General features: G+C 45.4%; 1 protein-coding gene across 3 annotated transcripts; it reads left to right on the top strand.

Moving 5' to 3' along the window:
* Window positions 1–1,150: 1,150 nt before the first annotated feature.
* Window positions 1,151–26,818, top strand: LOC128893408 (homeobox protein Hmx-like). Of its 3 annotated transcripts, none has more exons than XR_008461326.1 (4): window positions 1,151–2,914; window positions 17,805–18,151; window positions 24,118–25,078; window positions 26,744–26,813. XR_008461326.1 is itself a non-coding variant. In XM_054154317.1 (4 exons), exons 1-4 carry the CDS (start codon window positions 2,331–2,333, stop codon window positions 26,753–26,755), a joined length of 1,680 nt encoding a protein of 559 aa, XP_054010292.1. In that variant the 5' UTR covers window positions 1,151–2,330; the 3' UTR covers window positions 26,756–26,818. The 3 variants fall into 3 exon arrangements, 2 of the variants coding, with proteins under 2 accessions (XP_054010292.1, XP_054010291.1); XM_054154317.1 differs by having other exon boundaries at window positions 24,118–24,854; window positions 26,744–26,818; XM_054154316.1 differs by lacking the exon at window positions 26,744–26,813 and having other exon boundaries at window positions 24,118–25,164.
* Window positions 26,819–26,863: the final 45 nt, after the last annotated feature.

Below are 26,863 nucleotides of genomic sequence, written 5' to 3'. Positions count from 1 at the left end.
TTTCCGTCACCCGACGCCGTATTTAAGCTCGCTCAAGGATTCCACGGGTAGGCGAGTGACGGACGGGGAGATTGTACGACTCGGGGGTTCCCGACTCGGTACGAGAAACTCTGCCCCCCATTCTCCCCCCTCGCGGCCGGCTACGTGCTCGGGGTATTTGTACGCGCGAATACGCGGCTCTGATACACCGACGCGCATAATGCATGTGGTTATAGAGAGCGAGAAAGGTGGGCCGGATGGGTGGAAAAAGAGGGAGCTACCGGGATAGCGGGTAACCAGATAGAGAGGTACGGGGGAACGAGGTGGAAGGGAGAGAACCAGTAGATTAGGTGGGTACATCGCGCGACTGCGGCGAGGACGTTAGTATAGAATACGGATATAGGTGGTACGGCAACTACCATCGTGCCACGGGGTAGCAAGCCAGAGGGACCGAGCTCGAGGGAGAGAGAAATAGACTGCCGCGAAGCTGAAACGCGAGGGGTAGAGGGGAAACGACGACTGGAAACGAGGGGCGAGGACGCAGGAGGGGGGGGGCGCGCCGAGGGGGGTAGGCTATAAAGGCTAATTGGTTAAAAGCTCACCGCTGGCTGCAGGCTTAAATCAAGATCTTGGAGTGTTATAATGGATAAGTAACACGGCCAGGCACGGGCACCACCAGCGGAGTTGTGTGTTATCCCCCCCCCCCCCGCCCCTTCCACTCTCCGCACACCCCCTCTCCGCGCCCCCGGACTCGGGGTACGGTAGGTAGCCTCGCTAAACCACCGCAACCACCCCCATTCCGCGATCCGCAGGATCGTCGAGGGCGAGTATCTTTCGAGTTAAGGACTCCGCGGCTCACGCGATTGGCCCGCACCTACGGCTACCCCCGTGCCGGATACACTCTGCCACGAGTCATCGATCGCGCCACCACCCTATGAGAAATCGCGAGATCCATCCCCCTCGGAGAGCCATTTGCTCCGCCCCGCCCGTCGCCCCTCCAACAACGACACCCCTTCTGGCAACTTCCAGCTTATAGCCGTCCCTCGCCTACCCCTCCAGCGCGCGCGGGGCCACCCTTCCGTCTCCGTCCCGTTTCGTGCCTCTCCCTTCCGCCGCTACCCTTCGGCCCGTTTCGTCCGTCCTTCGGTAGTCTATCTATCCGACGCGCAACTACCACCCCGTGACTCTCGAAGCGTGACTCCGTCGTTCCGTCCTTCTCCTCCGCGCAGTCTCGATCTTTACGCCGTCTCTTTCCCACCCGCGACGTACCCCCTTGCCCACACCACTCGGAGTTACCGCCGCCTGCCCCCTGTCTCCGTGCTCTCCGGCTGCGTGCGCGAATGTTCAAGCAAGGCCCTCGTTCGTGTGACCTGTGGTTTCTACGGCGTTTTCCTACCCTTAGTGCGAGCACAGCGGCCCATCCGCAGTCCATCACTCGCCACGAAACGCGATCGCAGAGTGTTCGGTGCGCGCTCGTGGGTGAATCGTTTTCTCGCGTTGCTCCGCTACAACGTCGCGAGCTAACCGCCAGCGAGTGTGCCCGCCGTACCGCGCGTACCCGCGTCCAGCCGGAAAGCGGAAGACGCACGACGACATTCCCGGAGACTCGGTGGATCCGAATCGCGGACAGAAACGGCGAGATCCCCGGTGGAAGCGAGTGGACGAGTGATTAACGATCAACGGCCAGAGAAAGTGACTCGAGGAAGTGACTCGGTTGTTACTCTTCGCGGTTTTACACGCCACAGCAACGTTTTCGCGAACAGAGCACCGAGAGGGGAAGGAGAGCCGAGGAGAGGAGCGAAGCTACGGTGTCGGACCGGTGGGCGGCGATAGGAGGTGCTGACACGCACGCACACATGCACGTAGGTGGGAAGGGGTGGATAGATTGAAGGACGAGAGGGGTGGTCAGAGCGGGTGAGTTCTGAGAAGGGTGGGCCCTCCAAAGTGTCTTGTCTCCTATCATCCTGTCGTCCAGGGTATCGCTTACGAATGTCGCGCGATCGAGCGATCCGTCTCCGATCCACGACGACGAGGGACTTCCGGCCGACGGAGGCGACGCGAGGTGCACATTAGATAGAACGGAGAATCAGCGCCGACACGGTTGGACTGATATGCGACGCGAAGGACTGGAACCGCTCCGCGTGTCGGACAGACTCTGCTGGGCCGTCGGAACGTCGACGGAGCCGGCGGCGAGCTTCTGACGGGAGGGTGACACGGGCGACGGGACGATCGTGCTAAGTGGAAGAGGTGACGAGTCGCGTGTGACCGGTGACGGGACGGTCGAGGGACTGGAGACGATCGTGCCGTGCACGGGGATTCCCGGACCTTGGCTCGCTGGACGCGCGTCGACGATGTCGGGCGAAACGGAGATCGAGGTGTCTGTGGTGTCCGAGGAGGACCTGGAGCTGGAGGGATCGAGAAGTAGCTCGACGCCAGCGGAGCTGCTCCTTCAAGAGAAGAACGGCAAGCCCGGTTGCGGGTTGAACAATCATCACTCGTTCAGCTTCGACGTCGGCAAGCCGGCACTCAGGCCCCCGTGTAATCCTCAGTACACGTCCTTCAGCATCTCCAGCATCCTCGGCAGGCCTGAATCGCCGCCAGTCGACTCGACGTCCACCGTGTCCGGCGAGAGGCAGTCCTCGGACGTGGACAGAGCCTCACCGCTGCCGCAAACGCAAAACTCCCAGCGGATCGGTTCGACCTGCGACAGCCCTGGAAGAGGACTGTCCTCGCCGACGCCTCTGAGGTACTCGAGCCAAAGGGGCACTTCTACGGTGGGCCACGGGTTAGAGACTAGGAACAATACGGCCAGTATCGGTATCGGGTGTACTACCAGTGCTACCAGCCCAGCAACGACATTCTCGCCTCCGAACGACGCCGCTGCGAATCCGCTCCTGGGACACCAAGCGTCGGCGGACTTGGCTATGCTGTCGAGGTACGTTTGCTTTATGTTCATCTGCTTCTTGTTATGCTAAGTGGTGAATCGTGTTCGTTGCACTGTTTTTCGCTGGTCAGGAAAATAGATTAGGTGTCTGGTCAGAGGACGATAATTTGGTCTAGGGGGCTGTTAGTTGACAGGTTTTTTGGGTAGTTCGGTTATCTCAACCGGATTCTTGATAGTGCTCGAGGCGGGCAATGTTTCATATCGTAGGCTGAGATTTAAAGAGCAGGGAGCTACGTTTGAACTAAATACTGCGGTCGATTTGTTCATTCAATCTCGTTTAGGAACTGTTGCTCCAAACTAGGCGTCGCACGAGTAGAGCCCTTCGATTTAACCCTTCAGGAGCATACAAGGAGACATCCATAAACATTTGGAAATAGGACACGAAGAGATAAATTCTTCAAATGCCTCGGTGAAAGAAACTATAACAAATACCTGTATAAACAGATTTTCTGGTACCTAGATTACCAAACTAGGCACGTATAGCTTCTAAATGCCAACAGTTTAAAACTGAAATCATCCGTAAAATAAACAGACGTACGCAACTTCGGCGTCACGCGTTAGCCTTCCGACGGTCCCGAAATTCACAGACGTGTACCCATCACATAATTTACTCTGTCAACACTAATATTTCACGTGGTAATAAACTGAATGATGCATGAAACAATTGTATATAATTCATGTATTGCGTAGAAGAACTCTACACAAAAATTTGAAAACGTTCATTTGACCGGTCATGGTAGGTTTAATGTTAATGTAAACATCGTACGTTCCTTCACAGCGTCACAGTGCCTTGTTTCAGTTATGATTTCTTTTATGAAAAATTGTTTTTCCTGCATGCCTCCGCTTGGATTACGAAGAATAATTAAAGGTTCGCACGATGATCCAATTTAATGCAGTTGGAACGGAGTATTTGCTGCTTGCAATGATTCATGGCATAGTTTAGTTTGGTGCAACTAACATGTCGCATTAACGCGTCAATACCACTGAACGGAGCTATCAATGTTTACTAATAAGGAATTAGCGGGCGCCATCAATGTTAAATCTGCACTGCAATGGGTGCCGGACGCGCAGTTAATAATAACTATCCCGTCTGTTATCGCACTCCATCATGAGCAATCGACGGTCATCGATGACGATCCTGAAGCGTGAACCTGCACTTGAACTTCCAGACATTTCACGCGGGCGAACGTGTTTGCTCGAATGGTACGAGATCAAACTATGTTCAACCGTTTCTAATTTTATTACGAACGGTAGAAAGAAGATTGTGGACAAATGAGTCGTTCATTGCACAAATCGATTAACTCCATAAAAAAAGAACAGTCGAGAAATGCAATGAAATGGCTTCTGAAATAAATTATTTATTATTCGATGGCTACAAAAATTTTGTCGATTAATGGTGTTAATCTTTAATATTCAGGAAAGTTATCATGAATACAGAAAGTTATCATGAATACAGAAAGTTATGACTACACCAAGGGCTCTGACACTTAAATTTAAGATTTTTTAAAAAGTGGAGTTAGGTCGATCGTAAATCGATTTGCGCAGCGAACGGTTCAAATATCCAATGCTCGTGAATGGGACTTGACTGACTCAAAGAACTACAGATCAATACAGATTCATCTTTCTTCGTTAAAAAGACTTTGTTTTCTGTCCTTGAAGTGGTGAGTCTTAGACACTTGGGTTAATGTCACCAAACACCTGAACTATCAACTAACTGAAACCCTTTAACTTCAATCTTATAAATCAACCATCCATCAAACGATGCCACATAAATTCCTCGTAGTTAGCTTAGAGACCATTCTTCTCTTCATTATTGAAGATCATACCTTTTCACGAATAACATTAACAACCACAGCCTACGGATCACGATTAACCGACTCAAACTTCTTTAGTAGCAATATTTTGACATCATACATTAAACTTCATCAAACAATACCTAAAGTCCTTTTCTTTGCCCTAGAGGACCGTCTTCCCCGTTGGAAATGTTATTCTTGAACCCCTTCACCCTTTAAATCCGTTCATAACGTCAACACCCATTCTCAACCAACTCAAACTCCTCGAGACTCAGCCTTCTTACAGCTCGCACCTACCCCAAGTAATACCTCTTAACAGATTCGCGACCACTGACGTGAATTCAGCTCGCTACAAATTTTGTTTCTACTTATAAAAAAATTATGAAAATCTGTTCACTTTGTGCACTACATATTTACAACATCGATATTTCAAAACATCATTTGTCATTTTTATCTTCGCCCTAACGATACAGAATTGTATCGTTTTCATCAGTACCCGATATTAGAATTAGAAACGTAAAATATCTATAGGTCGCGATTCGTTCTGTTTATCCCAGAGAATCTCGCTGTCTGAACGACGTCCATCTTTCTACGACCAACGTCGTCAAACGAGATCCAAACCTTTGCTCGACAAGCTCAAACTCCCAAGAGCTCACCCCCAAGTCTCCGTCTCTCGACGCAAAATATCCTTTTCAAGCAACACACCTCTGCCGCGCCATGAGAAAGTCACCTTCCGTCGGATTGGCGGTCCAAAATTAGAAGAACACAGGCTGCCAAGCGGAGCCGCGCGTCGCGCGTGGACCACAGATGAAATTTTCGTGGGCGTGAGTGCTCTCGGATCAAGATACACGACGAAGCAGAGACCAAGGGGGTTTAGGGGGTTTGTCGGGGGTTGATATAGTAGCAGGGAGCAGCGCGCGCGTGCGGTGAGGATTATATTATGTGGGAATGGACCGGAGGGGTCCGTAATGGGCCTATTAGGCTGTCTCATTTAATAACAACCGTAGCAACAACCACCCTCTTACATTACTTACGTTACTTAGAGCTCGGCTCTGTATCGAGTGTATCCGCGAGGAACACGAGCGCCGTGCCACGAGGGGCCGCGACGGGGAGGGGTTCGAGATGATTTTATCAGATTTACACCCCCCCTTCCGATTGACGACTACCACCGCTGCAACCGGCTGCTCGCTGCTGCCGGCTCGATGCCTCCGATTGCTTGTTTTCCACCCGTTTACCATTTGATTAAGTTCCACTCGCATGCACCATTACTCCGTCGCGCTCGACGAACAGGGAAAAGGTTTTCGTTGGGGTACCGCAGTGGCCCCGTCACGCGGGGGTGGCTCTCGTCGAGCGATCACGATTGCTGTCGCTTCGGATTCGCGATGACGATTCTGTCGTTCATCGTCGAGACGCGATCGCGCGTTGTTCGAGCGCGGGGAACACGGGACACTCCGTTCCACGGATTTGGTAGGATGCCAGAAGGGGCTGGAAAATAGGCATTTTAGGGGGAATTCGCGGTTTTTTGTCGGCCATTGCGCTGGGAGATTAAACGACGTGAGGTATTGGAAACGTAGGTGGCACCGGGGGGACGGGACAATCCAAATTGCGAGCGTTTGCATTTTGAAAAATTGAATGTGCGCATGGAGACACCGAGGGACGGCGGGTGATACGTGTGCGTTGATGGAAACGACAATAGAAACCTTCGAAGTAGCTTTACTGTAACGGCTGCAAATATCAATAATAATAATAATATTGCTTTATTTACTGGCAATATGCCCTTGATATCGAATACAGTACGAAAAAAAAGAATAAAAATCAAAGAAATGGAGGCAAGCACGGCGTATCATTATGTACCATATTTGACTAGATTACGCACACGCAAAATTGCTGCAAATGAATGTTTTAACGCCGAAGTTGATTCATGAAAAATATTAACAGACATGTTAAGGTTGTTAGCCGTCGCACATTCTGAGGTACGGCATGAATCAGTATAGAAAATATTATTGTTTCTAAGTAGCTTTCTTGGAATACTAAATGTCAATCGATCTAGTATCTTAGGACGTTCAATTTTTCCGTTAATAATTTTTAAAACACAGGATGTTGTGATAATTGTGACATGCTATATCCATAGGTCTACCAATCATGTAAGAGACGTACCTTAAGAATTCGTATAAATAACATTTACACATTGGCAAGCGATGTATCGATTTCTTCTTCTTGCGTTCGAAAAATACTTGAAAATCTATGCAGAGGAAGCGAGAATCTCCGAATCTAAGAAGGTTGCGAGGTTCGGGACCTGTTTCGGGGAAGATCGAGTATCAGGGGGGAACCGCGGAAAGTAGAAAAGAATCAATTAGGCAGCGGGTGCATAATACATCAGCGGATGAAACACCAGCGTAGTCAAAGTTAAGGAGCCTAAGGCTCCCGAGAGAAACGGGCACCTATCCCGCCCATTTCGGCGCGCCCCCTTACGTCTTCCGCGAGGAGGAAGCGAGCAACTTCTAGGTTCGATTTATTATTAAATTGGTGCATACGGCATCCAGCCAGGAGTCTTGGTCTTGCCAAGGTCGGCTAAGTACACGAAAAGCTTGCACCGCGAAATCTTCTCCGCCGTCTCGACGCTTAACGCCAACCCCTCCCCACTCTCACCCCTTCCGTTCCGCCCCTAAACTGATACGGTAATAGCATTTCCCAGGGAGAAGAGATTTCAGCGGAAAGGATTCCCGTGTAGAATATTATCCGAATTAGACGCTCTACGAATTTACCTCGCATCCGTTCGTTCTACGACGGGACGACGGCCACGCTTCGCTCGCGGAAGCGCGTTAAGCTCAAGTCGCGATACCGTGGCTGTAAACTGCTTTGCGCGGAGAGAGGAGTACGGTTGAAATGCGCTGCGCGGAGTGGAAACCGTTAACGTTAATGTTCGGTAATTTGCTGCCACGTGGATTTAACGATGGCTAAATTCGGTGGTGCTTGGGGTGAGAGGAAATTGGAGAGGATCAAGTAGCCTAGTTTAGACGGATCACTTGGATAGCGACTGTTTAGTAGATCGTGCTCGCGATGTCTACGTATACCACTTTTGGGGCCCACGAGTCCATTTAGGTCGGGTCTCAAACAGTGCTGCCAAGAATCCTCGGTTTAACACATTCCCGATCACCGACGTGAATTCACGTTACTTGAAATTCTACTGGTTATGACAAAATTATTAAAATCTTTTTATTTTATACACTATATGTTTAGAAATGTAAATATATAGGTATCAGAAATGTAAAATATCTGCCGGTAGCGAGTGTTTTAATATCATAGAACATTGCTTCTAACTCTAGCTGTCTTATTAAAGCTACTTTCATTTTTACGAAATTCACGATTATTTATTCTTTTTATCACACTCGCATGTTCATCTTAACGCCAATCAACTAAAACATAACATTTTTCTATAAGTCCGAGAGACATTTTCGAATTCTTCGACTTTCTGACACTTCAAACGCCAAAAGTATCATCGGGCTGCTTTTATACTCTCCCAAATAGGTTCTCTCGCAAAGAAAAAGATGCTTAACGAAAAGTTAACGAGTAGAACTTACCAGGAGCGGTCCAATAAATTTCAATCTTCGATTATCGGCACAACCGGCGAAGCTTGCGGTCTCGAAGAAACTTTATAGGGCCAAATAATTCAACTGGTCGGAGTTGAATAATTGTCCGTCGCCTCGCCAGACTGGACGCTATCAGGTTTAAAAGGGAACACGACAAAGCCCGTATTAATATTGATAATATTCCGGAAGAGAGACGTGAGCGCAGGACTCCATGAATTAATCAGAATGCCACCTAGCTAACAGGAACGCGTATCCCGTTTATCTTCAACATTTTCCCACGATCCAATTAAATTATCACGTGTTTATTCCGGGAACTTAGAGCGCCGAATGTAATGTCACTTTATTACGAAAGTCGATGGTGAAATTATCGATGGTGGTACTGAAACACGAGATACGATAATTTAAGATCGTTTAAATTAAGTCATATTTAATTAAACGAATTTGAGTTAAGAATTGAATCGAAAGCGTGAGATAAAATTTTCCCCCGTGACTCATCGTCTTCAAAGAAACCGAGATTAGACAGGAAGAAAGTAGACGGTGCCCCACGCATGTTTTAAAATAGATTTTCTCAATACTGAAAGATCCTGCAAAGAAACTTTATTATATCGTGTTGTCTGGAAAGTTCACGTCGATTTTTGGTAGATGGTACATGTTTCAATATATCGAAATGGTTGAAAACGAATAACATGTATACATTTCTTAAAAAGTGGAAAGATTATGGAACAAAATGGTACCTAAAGTCAGTCCCATAAGTATTAGAACCCTCTACATGTTCAAATTGTAGTTGTAAATATATATATATATATATATGTTGGATGTTTATTCATATACATATTTATAAAGGAGAATCGATTTAGAATTATGAAGGCTATCATTTAAATTAGACAAATTTCTTCGATAAATATAGAGTGTACGTATACTTATGGAACTGACTATGTAATTCGATAAATATATATCAAAATTCAAACGTGCCTTTGAATTTTTCTTAAAAATTGTCACGAACTTTCTGGACAACCCAACAAGTTTTTGTTGCTCGTTTTCGCAAAGAATCCCTTTCTTGCAATTAAAACCACGTTTATAGTTACATTCAACCTACCTCGTGTACATTTATTCTCATTACACCAAGCAATTTATCCTATTTCTTAAGAAATTTGTAAGTCATCTTACGCATTTATTATGTACACGCCGAGCAAATTACGTCGAAATAAATTTAGTCCTTTGCTTAGCGTAAACGCGTCGCTAGCAAGAACGCGTCTCCCGTTTATCTTCAATATTTTCCCGCGTTCCAATCTAATTACCGCGTGTTTATCCTCGGGAAACGGGGTGCAACAAATGTAACGGCGTTCCATTAAAAAGAAAAAAAAAAAAGAACTAGTCTCGCGGGCGGCATTGAAACGCGAGATACAGGATCGTAAGAATATTTTTCTTTTCACTTTTTGCTTCTTTTTGGCTCTCTGTCGCTCTTTCTCTGTTCGCGCCGAGTAAAAGTCGCGCGGGCCCCTTTGCAGCGGGGCAACAATATTCAGGCAACGTTACCGCAGGCGCATGACGTCTATGCGCAAAAGATCTGGTCGGGATAATCCGCGACAGAGTCGGCCTCGTTAATTACAGCGCTGATGAATGATTCGTTAATTAGCGTGGGATCGCGCTCCAAGTTTCAAAGGAAGGTACGATAAAGCCCACTGTGTATGATCGCCCGTTCGAGGGCGATATGGATGTTCAACGTCGGAAACAAATGTGGAATGAACGGTAGCTGGGAATAGACCACGAATAATAATCGCGTCGAAACACAGTTTCCCTCTCTCTCTCTCGATCCCTTTGATTCCCCTGATCCCCTTGCTCGCTCCGTATATCTCCTCGATTCGTCGTTTTCTCCACTGCTCTCGTTTACGCTGGTGACGCCTCCATTCTTTCTCCCAAATCAAAAACTTCACGGCTGGCGAAACCACCTTGAAAAGAACTTTTCGACGATTTTTAACGTGGACCATTTTACCGTCTTTAAAATCAACGTGTTCGTTAAGATTATAATAAGTTAGCTACAGTGATATTTTTCTTTTATATTACTTTTATTGAGTTTTACGTAACGCTGCCTCGAGTGATCGAAAAACGATTCATATAGGGTAATTTTGCGTTAAAAACTGAAGAAGGAGTGCGGAATACGACTTTTCGATGCGAAGCTTCGTTCACGAAGAAATCAAGCTTGAAGTGGATGGTATACGTGAAGTTGGTGTTGCAGCATGTGTGCCCCTCGCGCATGTTGAACACCGATTTTCTCAAGAACAACGCCTTGTATAAACAATTTGATCGTACACTTTCGACGAAGTTTTTCGCGAAGTACTCCATTTATAATGGCCAATGTTCGAGGGGGTGTCTTAATTCAATTTGCAATTAAGTAGGTTCGAAAATCGCCAGCGACAGGAGCGTTTGAGTGGCGCGTTTTGTAAGGGTTGAAAGCGTACAACGAACTCGACAACTTTTTAATAAGCGAAGAAATCTTTGCGACGTTTCCGTAATTAATTCCCCGTCGCTCGGCGGAGTTTAATCCGCGAGTGTATCCTGGTCGAGTTTATAAAGCCCGCAAGCGTCGCGCTAAAGCAATTAAGTTGTTTCCTTGAAATCCAGCGAAATGAAGTTGTCTTCTGTGTAGGCGCAAGCATAAATCCTCCACTTGGCCTGTAACAGGCAGCGAGCGGAACGAAGCCAAGTAGCGGATTTAGCCGAGTACTTTGAAAGCCAATAACTCATTGTTGGGTCATCGTAATGACACCTCGCGAGTCAGTACGTAACCGTGAACGTTGTTAGCCGAATCGATAAAAATACGATCTGCCCGTGTGCGTGTTAAAGCCAAAACGATACTCGCTATTTTGCTTTGTTCGACGAAACAATACCGAGCATACGCTATTTTTATCGATGATCAACTGTCTGGGAAATTTTAATTTTTAATTGACATCGTTGGAATGATCGTTCGAACGGGAACGCATTCGAGTACGAATTTTAGTTGAATAAATTTTCGTTTGGATAGATCGACGAATAAACCGACGGGTGTGACAAATTCGTTTGTTATCGAGGACCTTCGAATAACGAATCGAATCTTATTCGAAACAAAATTTGCCCGACTCTGGTACGAACCTCCATTGTATACTACCTTTCGACTCTCCTTCCTTCGGAAAATTGGGGATCACTCTCCGATGGAGAGTTCTAATCGAATTTGGAGCGCGCGAACCTAACCCAGGGCCGATTGCCCGCCATCGTGCGTAATCGACTTCTCCTCCTAGTCTGCGCTCGGGACCGAGCCCCCCCGGTGTAACGGTACACGACAAAACGTATCGTGTTACGAGCACGATCGTTAACCACGGCATAAAGAGTTCATATTCGAGAATGGCACTTACTCACCGCGCGCAAGCAACCCAAGCGAAAGGTGGAATAATAATCAATACGGGAAAAGGGATAATATCCCCCCATTGAACGGGGTACAGTGGCATTAGGAGGTTAGGGGGAGGAGGCAGAGAGAAAGTTTAACGGACAAATTGCCCGAGGATGCCGTGGCAAGCGTCGAAGGAATCCGACTCCGTGCTTGACCAGCGAGAGTGAATCGATACACGGCCACGTCGTCGTCGACGTTGTCGTCGGTTAGACGTTCGATTCGACTGTAGTCGCCCGTCGCGTTCCGCCAAAGCCGTCCGTATCCGATTATGCAGGGGAGTCCCTCCGCGCTCGGTAATCAGCGAGTTTCCTCTCTCGTGGACACTATCGAGACTAACAAGCTGAGAAAATCGCGAATTGGGTATTGTACATTGCTCAGGTGTTGGCGAGACACCTACGAATTGAAGTGGACAGAGGCAAGGAAATTGCACTGTCCGCTTTCGCCCCCTTTCATTCGAGAAGTCACACTGCTTAGTCGTAGTCGACGCTACATTGTCGGTTAAATACGAAATGTACCTTATGCATCTCGAACTCTTTAATTTTTCTTGCATGTGAGTCGTTCGCTGCGCAAATTGATCGACTCCACTTTTAAAAAAATCTTACATACTACGGATGTTGAAAGAAATGCGGGCATACTGCAATCAACTGCCTCAAACTCGAGGGACTTCGATACTTGAGGCCACCAAGCTGGCTACAGCGAGGAATGGGACTTCAATTTTAATAGATGAGGATTGTTAGCGATTTCGTGGAACTGTATCAACGACCTGTGGTTTCAAACTGTCTCAAACTTGTCAGAGCTTAAGAACACCGGTATTCAGAGCAACTATAACGAAGAATATCACCTTGTTCCAAGAGAAATTGGATTATTATACATTTCATAGAATAGTTTCAATGATCTGTTCCTTCAGACAAGTTCAAACCGAGTTAAACCCTGCATATTTCGATGGTCGACTATCCTCAACTCACTCAAACTTCCTAAAACACCGTATTCTTCATCGGGAGAACCTCTAACTCCATTGTTGAAGATATCCTTCTTAAACCCCTCTGCAAACAGCGTCAACAACCTAACTACCATGGCTCACAAGTCACTGAAATCTCTCGAAGCACATTTTTCTGCGTCACGAGCCAAACGTTCGCCGAATAATGCCATCTAAACTCCTTTTCCTGAGCGAGCGAGTGAAAAAAAGCGAAAGTATCGGTGGCAGCCGAGATCGATGGAAGTCGAGAGTAGGTCCTCTCGAGGTGGAATCGATCGAGCGAGGAAGAGGCCAGAGCGAGAAGATTGCGCCCGCGGAAAAGGGGAGAAGAAAGCAATGGCCTCTCTCCCCGCGGCCATTCAGTCCGCTGGCTACCTAAGAAGACGTAAGCCGCGCAAGAATTAGGCAGAAAAAGGTGGAGCACGCTCCTCGAACGACCGTAGTGTTTGGGTGTTTATACCTGCTCCTTAGAAAAGACCTCTCCCTCCCCCCTACAGCTGAATGCTTACAAACAGGCGGTTGTCAGATTTCTTTTATCTTTCCTGGGGCATCTGTGTGGCTGATGCCTTCGGGGCGCTACTCCTCTTTTGCGTTTCCTCTTTCTTGTTCTGGCGACGAGGCCTCTTCTTGCGCGACCACCCTCCGACAGCGCGCGATTATCGATGCTGGAGATGGGAAACGTTCTTATCTACGCATTAATGGTATCTTATATAAATTCCTTTTCTGTTATGCTTCTAGTTCTCGAAACGTTGTGCCAGCCAGTTTTCAAATTGACCCTTTAAGCGCCAGAGGAAACTTTCATACATATCCGAGAAACGCCAGAGAATTTTAAGCAAAGATGCATGATTGTGAACAGAAACGGTATATTTCGGTATAAATAGGCAGACTAAAGAAGACACCGACTTCTCAGTCGTTATATGCGTATTACGGTATTTGAAGTAAAATTGAAGTGCACAGATAAATCTACGTACATTAGATAACGAGGTTATTTTCGTAAAGCAAAATTGATTTTTTAACGAGTTCTAACACTTACTGCTTCGAGCAGCGATATATCGCTCTCTGGCAGGCAAAGGATTACACACGCAATTTCTTTTTCAATTTTAAGCGAAATTACAGGAAGGAAAGAAAAATCCTTTCTTACGGTTTAATTGAGCTGGTTGGAATATAAAATAATGCGAGGAGTAATTTAAAGTAACAGCGTCACGCATTAGGAGAACGATTGATAGTTTTCGGAGGATCGAGAGGAGCTTTTAGACGTTCTGTTGGGAAGGTTGTTTGTAAGGGATGAAGATCTTCTTAGCGATATCCCTTTCTGCGCGGACAGCTCGGGTTTGTTTTCCGATCTTCTTTCGTTTGTAGACTGATTACGGATTTTCAAGTCTTCGATGTCCCGGTGCAGTGGTTCTCTATTTTCTGTGGCTACCGTTCAGTTACGCCGAGCATCTAACTCCTTCATCCCCTTAATTTTGATGAAGCTTTGTGCGATACATCTCGGGAAACACGCGAACGATGATGTTTAATAATTTTCTGTTTTCTTATTCCAATCAGGACATTGAACCAGGCTTGTCTTTTCCGATAGGGTGTCTCTCAGTTCAATCACGTCCCCTCCTGTCATCGATTAAACGAACCTTGTCGAGCATCGATAATCAATGGACTTAGGGGGTGTTTCTTGAGCCAAAGTGGTCCGAATCCGTGTCACGAGAAATTTGGGAAGCCTGTGATTTAGGGAAATTACCAGAAGGCCACAGTCATTCTTAACCCTTTCCACTGGAGAGGTAGAAGACGAGCGAGGACGAGAGCAAATCAACCAGCAATAATGTTTGTTTAGATTTCATTTCTTTGTGACTCGAAGTGTCAATAAAATGATTGTCAGTGTGGCAAAGTCTGATTCTCAAATCTCAAATTAGAGATCTCATTCTCGAAGTCGATCTAAGCTTAGCATTCGTGGCGATAGAATGCTAAGAAAGTATCTCGAGTTTCGGATAGATACCAGAAAAAAATATGCAGAGTTAAAATTCCCGACAGTTACAACATGTCCAATCAAAATCGAAGCTCACCAATCAAAACCCAAACCAAAGTCCCTAAAGTACAAGCTCCCTCCCACTGCCTGCTCTACCTCCCTAGATCTCCACCCAAATCCTACACCTTCCAACGCCTAACGACCGCGCCGGTCAATTAAAAATTCCAACAACGTCCGAGGTTGGCCAATCGATACCAGATTGGTGTCTCCGAACACAGCTCGCAGCGATTAAGGCATCCCAGCGGTAATCGATGTGCCAGCTCGGTCGGCTCGACCGACAAGCCCCCGCGAGGAATCGTCGACGATCGTTGCCGAGCATGTGCAATAGGAAAGTGCGTTGAGCAGGCGATCGGATCGCTCGACGCGGAGCATGACTGCGAAGGGAAGCGTAGCCAGGAACACGGGGGAGTTAGTATGGCTTCCGAAGCCTCAGCTTCTGACTACCACCTTTCGGTATCGCCCTGTGCGGAAACTCGGCTACCTACCTACCTACATTTCACCCGGACTAAATCGTCGCCGCAAATCGGCGCTCGCGTTAAGTTGCTCCGTCGCGACGCGGCGTCAAGCGGTCGCAGCTGCACTTACCGCGCTGATCAGGAGTAACGATCGTTACACGGCCGTTGAGCAGCTGTAACGGGCGACCCGTTAAAATGGCCGCTATAATTGAGAGTTCTGGCGCGAGGACGCGACGCTGGGGTCTCCAGGGGGCGGATACGGGACGACGAGACCACTGCGGATACTGCGCGAGGTCTGGTAGCGAGGGCGAAGAGGACCGTTTGCGTCCGTGGTGTGATCGAGAGTCATTTAGGGCTGGGGCGAACGGAGGAGTGTTTATGGTTGCGCCTGTAATCGGGAAGTCTGAGAGCGTGTACACGCCGGGAGGCTCTGTTTGGCGAACTGTGATGGAGAGGAGTGGCACGAGCTGTGGAGGGGTGAGTTTTAGGGGTTGTGATGCGATTGGGGAATCTAGATGCAAGTCTGTGTTTTGTGGAGGGCTTGATTTCTGATTTTGTTTTAGTTAGGTGGAGTAGAGTGGGATGTACACTTGTTTAGGCATTTTAAGTCGTTAGCTCTAAACACAGTCGCAAACTCTAGATGATTATTGCGAAAGATTCTAGTCATAGATGTTGATTTTGATAGTTTGATCGACTCTATTTGTAGGAAAGTGACACTAGGGCACGCTTGTCTGAAAATTCTGATTCGAGGTACTTTGCTCTAAACACTCTCACAAGCTCTAACTGCTATAACATCAGATCTTCAACTGTATGAATCTAATGTTGACAGAAAAATATCGAAATATATTTGCTTGAGAATTTCGACTACAAAGATTCCTTGCTCTAAACACTCTCACAAGCTCTAACTGTTATAACAAGGATATCCAACTGTATGAATTTAATATTGACAGAAAAATATCGAAATACATTTGCTTGAGAATTTTAACTACAAAGATACCTTGCATTACACACTATCACAAGCTCCATCTGCTAGAGCTGCATCCAAGGGCTACAATCACAAACATGCATTCTCACACTTACTATCCACACCAGCGTATCATCAAACTTCTCTTATCTGAGAATTATTACAGAAATTTGCTAATTGTACGTCTCTTATAAGGTCTCCACGCCCATATCAAACAACTCTATCTGCACACTCCAATTCGCAGCCACTCGAACTCCCGAATCCATTTCTGAATACACTTGTCGAAGCACTCCAAACCCTCCAAACACCAAGCCATCGATTACAACTCTAACAACCCCCTTACCAGAGGCTTCGCTAGGAATTCTCCACACCGTTTACAAGAGAGCGTCTCGCTGAGCGTTTCCGTTCACCCAATGCGCGTGTCGTACGCTCGCAGGTACGACTCGAGGAGAGTTTCACGCGGCGCAGGTACGATTCGAGGAGCAGAGTCTGCAGCCATAAGCGGATTTTCGCTCTTAATAATGAGGCTAAACGAGCGGGGCTCGGGTGTCATTGTTGCGACGCAAGCGTCGCTCTTAATAGGCATAACTCTCGAAATTCCTTTTGAGCTCGAGGGCCAAGTAGCCCGGGGGTATATTAATGGCTTCCTGGTGGAGAGCGACGAAGGGCAGGAGGAGGGCCGAAAAGTGCAGGCACGCCTGTGTAACGTTCGCGAAACGATCTCTGGAGAAAGAGACGGAGAATGGGCGAATTCACTTCTGCGCGGCTGTGGACTGGATAAAATGGGTTTGGGGAAACATTCGCCTGGTTTTTCGAGGGATAGAAGACAGGTTCGGGTGAATCGAGCCCGACGCCTCGGACATGGTCACCGTTCGAGTTGTAAACTCGATGGGCTTGCCTCGCATTGAAAACGTTCCGCCGCTGGTAAAAAAAACGTGGCCACTGTTTTAATCCAAGTTTTTTAGCGGTGTTTTATTTAGAGCGAGGCTTTAAACGGCTTCCAGCCAAACATTTTCGCTAACGGTTTCACTTTTACGACTCCCGCGCTACGAACGGCCCAGAAAACTCGCGAAAAATACGACCGGAGCGCCGTTTCGTAGATCTGTAAAACCATGCGAGGCGATCGAACTTGGAGCTTTAGCTCTGCTCGAATCAGCTGTTTCCTCCTGCACTTTCGGCGATGTTGTTTCTTGATTAATTTATTGGAATTGTAAATTCATTTTTTTTGTTTTTAAATAAATCTATCAAATAGTAGACGTTTCGCGTAAATATTACAAACTACACTAAATCCATATCAATTGGTGAATGTTTCCGGGTAGACACTACAGGCAGATGTCAGTATAATAATCACATAAATAACAGAAATTAGAGCTTAAAAGGAAATAACACTTCCGGCTTCATTATTCAAATAACTCTCGTACCATTTTCAAACTTGGCAATACAAGGAACCAATACATCACCTGTCGATCATGTCTTCAACCCTCTGCTCCATATTTTCCCATTACTACAATATTATACAGTGTCTATGCTCCAAGAATTTCACCATTTCCCTTCTTTCCTCAGAAAGTGCCAAATTCAAAAAGCCTGTGTTTAATTCTTAAAGTTGCATCGACCTGCGTCAATGAACACACGAAACTGACAGAGCACGTATTCTTTCAGATTGGGCCTGATGTCGTCACTGATAGCAGGACGCTACCCAGTGGGAATAGGCGTGGGTGGGGTGTTTTTCCCGTCGACGCTGCAGCACCTTCACCAGCAACAACAGCATCAGCATCACTCGCGGCTGGCGGCCGCGTCGTCGGCGCTGAGCAACGCTGTGCAGGTCACCGGCCAATCGGACATCGTCGACGCCGACGGCATCCGCGGCGTCCTCCCCAGCGGCGCCGGTTGGCCGTTTCCATGGAGGCCGACACATGGCCTGCAGACGCTCGAGCATCCGTCGCCGAGCGACGTGGTGGGCTCGCTGAGCCGCGTCAGTCCTGCTTCCGCTTCCTTCCCGCAAAGGGGTGAGTTGCAGGGATGAAACCAATCGAATTGAATTCCCGTTAAGGTAGAGCCGCGGTTCGAAACCATCGAGTTATTGTTTGGGAGGGTTATATGTATGCAATGGCTAGGAATTTTCTGACGATTTTAGAGGCTAATTTATTGAAAAATTACGAAATTTTGGGAAATGGAAGCTGAAACAGTTTAGCTCTGGTAAGAACTTTTAATTTGACTCTAACAAGGTATAGGAATCAGTTGAGGATCTAAGTGTTAATACACATTTAAAATTACAGTAGGATTTGCTGTGAGATTATAGTTGAGGGTTAGGTCTGGTACTACCTCTAATCACTGTCAATTCTTTTCTCAGCTGAGATTTGGAGTAAATCTCTAGTTGTTTTTCGCATGCATGGTTAAACAGCTGAGAAAATGTATACGAGTATCTATTAGGGAGACCGAAAGGTATTCAAAATTTTATCAACATTTATTTATTAAAGAAATCTTAAATACTAATCAATAAACTAATTTCCATCATTTTCTGACACTTTTTGCCTGCGTAAAGGCAGTTGCTCGATTTCCCTTTTAATAAAGTCCTTCGATTTTTCATTGAACAATTTTTCCAAGTCGAAGACATTTTGATTACTTTTCGATCCCTCTAATATATACTTCAGGATTTCTGATACCAGTCCAACTACCTCGAGAGAAGTCAACAGTGACAATTTCTGTGGCGGTGAACAATCATTTTAATTGTGAATTAACAGAAAAGCGGTAGTGAGGGACTCGTGCTTAAGTCCTCTACCAACTCTATTTATCTATGAGAAGGGAATCGAGACCAATTATTCTCAACACTAGTGTTTATTAACACCAATTCCTAGCATTAGAGTGTATTTATTTGCAAAGACAAAAAAGATTAAACCTGCCTACTCACGATAAAAGAAAAAGGGACCTTATGCAATAAATACATACTTCCTCGTTCGTTTTACCTCGTAGCTTTGTTTCTCACCAAGTGATCAATCTCAATTTGTTACTTCGCTTTAAATTGTAGAATATTCTCCTTCCCCTTAAATTTGAAAGATTTACTGCGATCACGAATGATCCATCAAAACATCTCTGAATCCCACCACTGATCCAGGCTCCTGGTTTTCGAATTTTGTTTTCAATCGCGATTCTATTGTTGTAGCATTCCCGGGTTACTCGATGGTTTAGTTACATTGGATTGGGTTTTTATCAACCCTCCGGGGTGCCGATACACAGTTTACACCGTGTTTCATGGTATATGGAATTGTCGAGACCTCTGGATCGACGAAGATAACAACATATTCGATCTATCGGACGTTTTAGCGTTTGAGAATAGACTTCTGATATATTACTCGAAGAGAACTTGAAGTTAAATTGTCTGAAACATCGGCATTATAATTTATCATTCAAAATATCCATTTTCTGTTTATTTTGTGTCCAACTTAACGATTTCTGTTCACAACTCGAGTACAATTCTCTACAATATTGACGCAGACGAAAAATAGGCCTTAAATCGTAATTAAAATGAAGTAATTCGCAAGTTTCATTTCATTTCAAGCTCAAATTAGCCAATTCACTGCCAGGCAAATTTAAAGCGTTTTCCCTTGGGCGTCAAGATTTAATACAAACTATTAAATTCGTTGTTTTGAAAAGAAAATTTACGATCTTCTCTTGCAATATCGTGGCTCAAAAGGCTATAAACTTATCCCTCGAGTAATTGCAATCAATTTGAACTACGAGACATCTCGTGGTTGGCAGTGAACGGGTTAAAGAAGAATTCATCTTCGCTCTCTTTTTGTGCCAATGCCTCGATTGGATTGTACGTTGTCCTCGGTATGCGTGTAATCACGTCTCATTGTAGGATCATATATTTAAGCTAGTCGAGCACAATAGATCCATAAACATTCCCGTGGAGAGCGGCGGGTTACCGAAAATCGCGCGGTTGAATACAATATTCTATATACACTAGATAGACGAGGCTGGGTGCTGGTGTACCTATCGACGAGCAATGAATCCAAACACCAAACGATTAACGTGATTGGTTCGTTGTTATAATTACTTCGATTAACTATGCGCAAACAAATACCGGATCGAATATCATTTCTTCTTCGAATTACGGTAGCAGCTACTTAAAGAAATTAAAATGTTAAAAATAATAATGAATATAGTAATGTTATGGACTGTATGAGTTAAGATATACATAAGAAAGTACTAATGATAATAATAATAATAATAATAATAAAAAGAAGAAGAAATAAGATATTGAAATTAGGCTGTTGTTGTTTCAAATTGCTACAAAATTCCTTTAATATAAGGCCTTCTATTCAGAGCAATTCGAAGATGCAAGCTTGAGTCGAGACAGACTGAATTGGCCACTCAAGGTCGCACACAAAGCTTCCCCCACTCTAACACTTGACTATCTCCCACTCTGTGATCAACCTTGCAGACATTCTGTCACTCAAAAGATATATTTATCTTCAATTTACAGTTACAAACATCGATTCTTTTATTTAGATACATGTATGTACATTCTTTTATTTAGTATACATGCTACAAGAATTATATTCTCTTACAGACTACCATTTTTCTTTTTCAATTTGCAGAAATATTTCTCAAAACATGTACTTGTAATATAAATATACAACATTTAAATCACGCCTTCCCTATCATTAGGAAATATTCCCAAATATTTTCATCAGCCATCAAGGAGTTCTTCATCCCTAAACAAAGAGGGCAAACGCGGTCTTCTACCCCTCCGAAAATATTTCCTCGTAAACGAAAAAGCTTCCAAAGGTAAACTACCGATTGAAAGAGACAAAACAACGACTTAGGTGGAAGTCGTGAAAGCGATCCGGCCTGTTTGATTTTGCGGCGTGTCGGGGCAAACCAAACGAGGGATGTTTTCGGATGAGATTGAGGGAGGTGGCGATGATGGAACGTCGCAAGACGAGGATCGTAAAAGAGCAGAGAACGGAACGGAGAGAAAAAGGCAAGGCGAGGGTCTGTACACGTTATACGTAAGTGTATAAACGCGAGCGTGGACGGCGAGCAGTATGGCTTCCACGGCTTCCACCACGACAAACGAACGTCGATCGCCTTACCCACCGATCGTTTTACTCTTGCCACTTCACCAAAATACTTGGCTGACTGCTAGTTGACTGCTACACGAGAAGACGATGGCCGAATATTAGATAGACGGAACTAGACCTCACCCTGGGAGGAATTCTGATTTAGTGAGCTAAATTTTAAAAAAATTAAGTAACCTATTTTTAATGAGGTTGGCTCACCATTGGTCAGAATTTTTGGTATAACGGAATAATTGGTGGATAAATGTTGCGAACGATCAATTTTTTGTTTATTTTGTAGACAGGGTAAATCGAACTCGACGAATCTGGGAAAAGTTGTCATTCGAGATCTTTCAAAGCAATCTGAAACTGTGTTTGTTAGATTATATAGAATATGTAGTAGTCGCACGCTGGGAGTTTGCACCTGAGTCCAATCGGTCGATTTTTATTTTATACGAACTTATCCAGAAAAGGATCAGTTGAAACGCCAAATCCTCATTTTACCAAGTCATTCGAATTATTCATATTAAAACGAATAAGAATAGATGCTTCTAACCCTCGAATTACTTGAATAACGAAAACTGTAATTATAAACCATAAAATTGTAACTTGCAATGGCGAGTATTTCGAGAATTTCGCAGACAATATCGTTGCAATCGGAACTGTTGGCCGACATGCGTTTTAAATTAACATTAATTAGCGAAACCGTGAATTTTACAAGGGATTAGCGAAATCGCGCGAAAGGCGCGAAGTACCAGGGCGGGAGGGGGGGGGGGGGAGGGGAAATGTCGAATAATCCATCCGATCGATGAAAAAGTTTCGCGCGAACGCGCGCGATCCGAAGCAATTACGTCAAAGTGGATAAATAGAATATTAATTAGGAGACTATCAATCGACTACATGTTAAATGCAACGCTGCCGGAGATGAATAGCCCTGTGATTAATCGAATCCGCGCCGCTGGAGCGAGTTTATTCATCGACAATATCGAGAGAGGGATCTCGTCGTCGATCCTATCCGCGACCACGAGGAACGCTTTAAAGGACCGGTTAATTAACGCATTTGGTGCGGCAAACGATCTGCAACAATCACGAACACCAAATAAATAGCGCGATTTGCGAAATCATGGCTCTGTTGGCTCACCACTTGCCTCTGCTGTAATATCGTTTAAATTCGTTCAGTCGATGCAATTGTTGTATTAGCAATTGTTACTGCATATTTCATGAAAAAACTATCGATACCATAGCCGTCCCCACGATAAATGTTCTTCGATTAATATTTGGTAAGAGTTTTAAAACGATTCATTGAATAGTTTCTTTTCAGTAAATTCTGGAAGATGCACTTTATTCTGAAGTTCGAGCATTATGCGTCTAGAAGAAGTTACGTTGGCCTTATTTCGTCGGTGCCTGACGCAACGCAAATACGATTAAGTAGTTTCCATTTCCTGAAGGTCAATATTTGCTTAGGTTGCAGATTATTAGTGTAGCAATACATCTGTTAGGGTAGCCTGTAAACTCGAGGATTATGCTCAACCTTCATGTTCAAGAAACCATTACAGTCTCTACGTCCTGAGATATTTACAGAATCGTTATTCAATCTTAGCAGTTTAGAAATATCTTAGTGCACCAAATGCGGTGAATCTTCGATAAGTATCGCAGGGCAAAACAGTATCATGATTCATTAATAGCTCGATATGGTCAGTGGAGAGGTTCCCAAAGCACCAGTTTTGTAAGTAGCAGGAGTAACCACGCGATAGTTACTGAACACAGGCTTGCGACACTTATCGAACAACTCTCTATATCTCAGAAACTATTACTTCTACGATAAACATGCTTCAATACTTTTACTCTCAGAATTCCTCTCAGAATTCCTTCATCGAATTCTTCCATAAAGAATTAGTCATCCCACCTAAAACAACAAAATTAACCCCCAAATCTCCTCTACGCTACCACTCACCAAGAAACTGTTGCCAACATATTATTAACCCCTCTAGGTTGAACAACTTTCGTTACCAATAATTGCCAAACTACATCGAAACAGATTATTAGTTAAAGTCCAAGTTCGGTAGGGCAAATATAAACGACCTTATTGTTCTCCGTGCGATTGGGCGTGTTTTCCGCGAGTAAAATATCGAAACAACTCGCCTGTGCGCCGTTCACGTGAAACGTAGAAAGCACTTAAGCTTTTATCGTTCGAAATACACGAGAACCGATACGAAGTCGCTCGAGAGGACGATAATGCGTTCGTTTTTAGTAGCTGCGGTGGCGGAAGACTGCTCATCGATATCGATTAACGCTTCAATTTGTCGGCACGCGCGCGCGTACGCGATAATGGAAACATACGCTTCGAATCCAGCCGATGATCGGTAGTTTATTGTCATTGTGGCAAATGCAGAGAGCCAAATGGATAGTATTGCTACCGGGCGTGATATAAATTTCTACGGTCTCGGCCATTAAGCTGCGCTTGCTTTACGCGAAAATTGGTTCATTCGCGTCACTCTTTCCACATCAAGATCGTTATTCAAGGTCACACTGGTGCCCATTGGCGAACACTTACATTAGAAGTGGGAAGATGATACCTTCTGAAATATTACACCTGTCTTTTGGAAACAAAATTATTTTCGATGACCCTGGGTAACCTTGAACTGTACTTGTCTGCGCATGTCTTAGAAGTCTCTGGTGGAAGATAAACGAAGATATGTAATTGAATTAAAAGAACAAGATTGTTTGATCTTGAAGTGTTCTCAGCCATTAGGTAGCCTTGAACTATAACTCGTCGTATTTGTCTTCAAAGTCGCTGTGATAGTAAGAGCATAAGTTTTCATTATCCCTCTCATCCCCCCCAAAAACGACCGATCGCTACGAATCAGTCTCGCTAAAATTCTCAACGACTCGATTATTGTTCTGCGCAGACGACCTGGACGACGAGAACGGGGAGGACCGTCTGCACCGGACACGGAGTCCGTCATCCGGCGACGAGGGCCACGACGACCTCGGGGAGCAGGACGACTGCCAGGACGCCGACGGGGAGGGTGAATCAACGAACTCGACGGGCCTGCACGGCGGCGGTGGCACGGGGAACGGCGGCAACGGTGGCGGGAATCCGAACAGCGTCCAGGTCGGGGTGGACGGACGCGACTCGAGCAGCATGAAACGCAAGAAGAAGACGCGCACGGTGTTCTCCAGGTCGCAGGTGTTCCAGCTGGAGAGCACGTTCGACATGAAACGCTACCTGTCGTCGTCGGAACGCGCCGGTCTGGCGGCGTCGTTGCGGTTGACGGAAACCCAAGTGAAGATCTGGTTCCAGAATCGTCGTAACAAGTGGAAGAGGCAGCTGGCCGCCGAGCTGGAGGCGGCAAACATGGCGCACGCCGCGCAGAGACTGGTCAGGGTGCCGATATTGTATCACGAGGCGTCAGCCGGCACCGGGGCGTCAGGCGGTGTCTCGGTGTCGGTGGCCGCACCGCCGACGGCCGCTGCGCCAGCGTCGGTCGCGACGTCGGCGCTCTCCCACTCGGTCGGCGTCGGCGTCGGCGTCGGCACCTCCTGCCCCCCTACCACCGCGCAGCCGATCTTCTACTCCCATCACCATCAGCACCACCATCATCATCCGGGTCACGTGCAGGCGCACACACTCCTGCCCCACCAGGTACACCCACAACCGCCGCCCCCCCCGCCCCCGCCGCCTAACGGACAACCACCCCAATCCTCCTCGCAATAACACCGTCCGGCTCACGAGACCGTCGGCCCGCCGCAACCAACCGTCGCTGACAGCACGATGTCTCTCTCGCGAATCGCCACGATCGCGTTGTCAGGTTGAAACACTGGCATTTGACGTTCTTGGACCGTCGGGGATGCTCACTGGACGATTGGGTTGGTTCGATCGGGTTGTCTTTTTTCGGTTGCTTTGGGGTAGACATTTTTCGAAACCTTACTCGATGGAGAATCGCGGGGATGTTTAGTAGCAGTTTTCTAGGGAAGGTCGGCAGGTGTCGATGAAGATTTTTGTTAATTTCGATGTGTATCCTCCATCTTGACCTTTGTTCATCTTTGGTTGCGAACAATTTCGTAGATAACGCTTTAGAGTTTCACCGAAGCTAATAATAATGGTTGCATGATTTTATTTTCGTAAAGAGAATTTAAAAAAATGATACTTGACGCCATATAATGTGCTCGTTGAAGGTCATTTAGAGACAAGCAGGAGATGTTAACGTTTCACTTTTAAATTCGAATGTGATTGAAACAGAACAGTGCGTCGATTTTGTATATAAAATTTATCGTTTCAAACGTGAGTCAAACAAGTTCATCAAGAATTATATTGTAATTAAAATAAATGAAAGTCGAAGGTTCATTGTATCTATGGAAATCTAAGGGTAGCTATGTTGCACAAAAAGTGATACCGTGTGACGTCATTCGTACTTGTGGAAATGGCCTTCAGCGACCAGCTTTTTTAACTTCGAGTAGAGTGTATCATACTTCAATGGATTACAACCGTAAGTAGATGAAAGAAGTAATTAAAACTAGAGTTCTTCAAATTCTCAAGGCTTTTAAAAAATAGCAATCCTACAGAATTTCCAAGAATCTCAAAGATTTTATACAGAATTTACAAAATTAAGAAAGATCAGAAGTATACAATTTCTTCTTCGATTACTATTTATATAAAATGAGGAAACTCGTTGAGGAAAACGAATTAAAATCAATTTTGATTCGAAAGAACTCTACGAGTAAAGGTATCAAAAATTCGTCCAACCCCAGGCCCATCTGCCGATCCGATTCTCCAGGTTCGTCGCGTCAAATCTTTCAATTTCACGTTTGAAAATTCCGTGTTTTTCACATCGTGGTTTCACCGACGTGGACAAATTAATACGATCGACAATCAAATTTAAAGAAACTTTGACCCCGATTGCAGGAACTTATCTTGAATAGCCTATAGTGAATTACCAACATTCAGAAACTGTTTTTCTGTTCTTGATTCTTGAAACAAAGAGACTACTAATTTTATTTACAATTGTTTCTAGAATCAAAAACAAGAAATCAACTCGTGAATTTTACAACTGTTTTTACTAGGAAAACACTGCAAAACGATTCATGCTCAAAAGCTGCTCAACGCGAGTAATTTTTGTTTATTAGCGAGCATTTTATTCAACGCCATCCAATAAATTAATACGATCGTTACAATGTACATTGATGAAATAATCGAACAGTCAATGAAAAAAGTCGTAATTTTTCTATAGTATCGCATTAATTTGGCCACGTTCGCGGAATGTGGCAGAGAGACGTGCGTTCTCCAGCGAGGTTTGGGCCTTGCCGCGATCCCACGCGACCGTCGACTTCCGGCAAGTCGAAGGAAACGTTGTAATATAAGTATTGTATCTAGTCTATCACTCGTCGATAAGAAACCGCTCGTGGAACGATTCCGAAGAATATTTTGTCGAAGAGCCGCGGGACAAGCACGGCACTGTCCTAAATTCTCTCTCTAAAAAAAAAAAAACACCTCCTCTATTTATTTTCTATTTTCTGTGTTTTTTGTTTTTTTAGATTCGTGCGTGAAGATTATTTCTACGATCGAAGTGGACGTGTCACTTGTAAATCGGGGACGTTGCAAAAGCGAAAAAACGAAAACGAAAACGAGAAAGAGAACGAAACACAAAAAGTTTT

The sequence above is a fragment of the Hylaeus anthracinus genome, unplaced genomic scaffold (genome assembly GCF_026225885.1).
Source record: "Hylaeus anthracinus isolate JK02 unplaced genomic scaffold, UHH_iyHylAnth1.0_haploid 27452, whole genome shotgun sequence".
NCBI classification, from domain to species: Eukaryota; Metazoa; Arthropoda; class Insecta; order Hymenoptera; family Colletidae; genus Hylaeus; species Hylaeus anthracinus.
Note: the sequence above shows the minus strand (reverse complement) of the source record. Positions and strands in the feature narration are given on the sequence as shown.